The following is a 1811-nucleotide window of genomic DNA, read 5'->3' as shown; positions in this document are numbered from 1 at the left end:
GTGGCCGAGCGAGCTCGTCAGTACTAGCAGTTTGCAGTCAGGCCCCTGGTGCGACTCGAGGGGGCATGTTCGTGTGAAGGGGGTGTGCCGTGTCGCCCCGTGGCCTGCGAAAGGCCCCACGTCAGGCTGTTATGACTGGCGGCTGTCAAGGTGCTAGAATACTGACAGGCCGCCCGTCAGGACAGGCTACCTTAAAGCCGCTGCTGTGTCGGAAACAGCACCTCAGACTCAATATGTTTACGCCCAAGCAAGGGGCTATCGGTGGCAGGTCGCGGACCTCCAGACTACGTGTAACGGCCAATTACTCTTGGCCGTGTCTGCTAGGTCCCAGAGAGACACCGTCGCTTCAGCAGTACATGCACAATGTGGTGCGTATTTGGCGGGATTCTTTGGCTGCGGCGGGCAAGGGTCACAAGTGTCCCTCGCCCCTTGCTCTCGCCCCACCAGTTTTTTCCCGTTTCCCAGACAGGGCGTCCTTCACGTCCGGGTGCGCGAGTACTACCGTATTTGGATGATTTCCTAATCATGTTTACTTCCGAGGAGCAAGCACGTTTTTGCGCACGCTGGGTGCGTGAGATGATCGAGTTTTTGGGTTTGTCATGTCATCCCACCAAGTGCCAGTGGGAGCCGTCGCAGTCAGTGTATCACTTAGGCATTACTGTCAATACGGCAGCTGGTGTGTTTGAGGTGACTAAGCAAAAGCTCGCAAAATTGTGGTGGCTGGCGATCGGGTTGCGGATCACGGCAAAGAAAAATCAGCGTCTGGTGCAGAAGTGCGAGCTGGCTAAGTTTTGTAGTTTTGCACAGAGCATCAAATTGGCCCTTACTCCAGCTCTCTTATTTCTCCGCAATTGTTACGATGATGTGAAGCAACCGGTTGGTTATCCTGGTCGAGTGTGCTTGCCCCGTGGGTCGTTACGTGACTTTGGGTGGTGGGCGGACATCCCTACCCACCAATGCTCGTGGCTATTCACCAGGGTCCTGCTGCAGTTGAGCTTTCAGTTGATGCATCGCGCCATTCGTGGGGCGCGGTCCTGCATGATCGTGTGGCGCGCGGTTATTGGTCGGCACCAGAGCTCTATGAGCACGTCAGTTGGAAGGAGTTGCACGCTGTCCATCCTGCATTAGAGTCCTTTCTTCCGTTCTTTCAGCAGCGTGTTGTCTTAATTAGTGTGGAAAACACGTGCACTCAAGCAGTGCTAGGGTGTCTTTCCTAGTCGTGCCGTACTGGACGGCCCAACCTTGGTGGCAACAGTTTATGGAGTTGGCGGTTGACCTTGTGTTCCTGCCTTCGAATACGGAGCTGTTTGTGCCGGATGAGGGAGGGTCGAGCACCTATCTCCCCCCCTTCCTGGCAGGTCTGGCAGTGCGGGTGCAGTCGTAGTGTGGGCGCTTTCGCATGGCACTCGGTCGGTCAGTGTGGTGGTGCAATTGCGGGGTCGTGTGCCCCCGAGGTGCGCTTTCCTAGCATTTCATGCCCCCCCTGGGGGCTCATAATATCTTGTAGGGGCAATGGGACCTCCAATGAGGTAGCGCCTTAATTGCATATTGTGCAGGGGAGCGGACACGCAGTTACGACGAGCAAATAGGAAGGAATTTGTTGTGCGAAGGTGTGCGCTCGGAAGGCACCGTGCAGGTAGTTGGTTTTTTCATCGTGTTGTGTCACCAGCGATTGGAATTCCCCTGATTTCGGAGCGGTTTTGCTTTGTTTGATATCCGATGGTACCGCCGGTTCCAACACCGCTGGTTCTGGACTAAGTTCGAGTACTTCTTTTGGCGCTGAATGGGTTCGTGTGTCTCCATTTCGCGGC

General features: G+C 55.4%; 1 protein-coding gene across 1 annotated transcript in view; it reads left to right on the top strand.

The window, feature by feature from the left end:
* Positions 1–233: 233 nt before the first annotated feature.
* The window catches only part of VOLCADRAFT_86295 (uncharacterized protein), a gene marked incomplete at both ends in the record, with an annotated part of 2868 nt that continues 1290 nt past the window's right edge, over positions 234–1811 (top strand). Inside the window, 3 exons of the mRNA XM_002946185.1 lie at positions 234–368; positions 448–876; positions 1359–1454. Of these exons, the coding sequence (XP_002946231.1) occupies positions 234–368; positions 448–876; positions 1359–1454 (660 nt within the window). The remainder of the gene's footprint in view (positions 369–447; positions 877–1358; positions 1455–1811) is intronic.

The sequence above is a fragment of the Volvox carteri genome, assembly GCF_000143455.1.
Source record: "Volvox carteri f. nagariensis unplaced genomic scaffold VOLCAscaffold_1, whole genome shotgun sequence".
Classification (NCBI taxonomy): domain Eukaryota; kingdom Viridiplantae; phylum Chlorophyta; class Chlorophyceae; order Chlamydomonadales; family Volvocaceae; genus Volvox; species Volvox carteri.
Note: the sequence above shows the minus strand (reverse complement) of the source record. Positions and strands in the feature narration are given on the sequence as shown.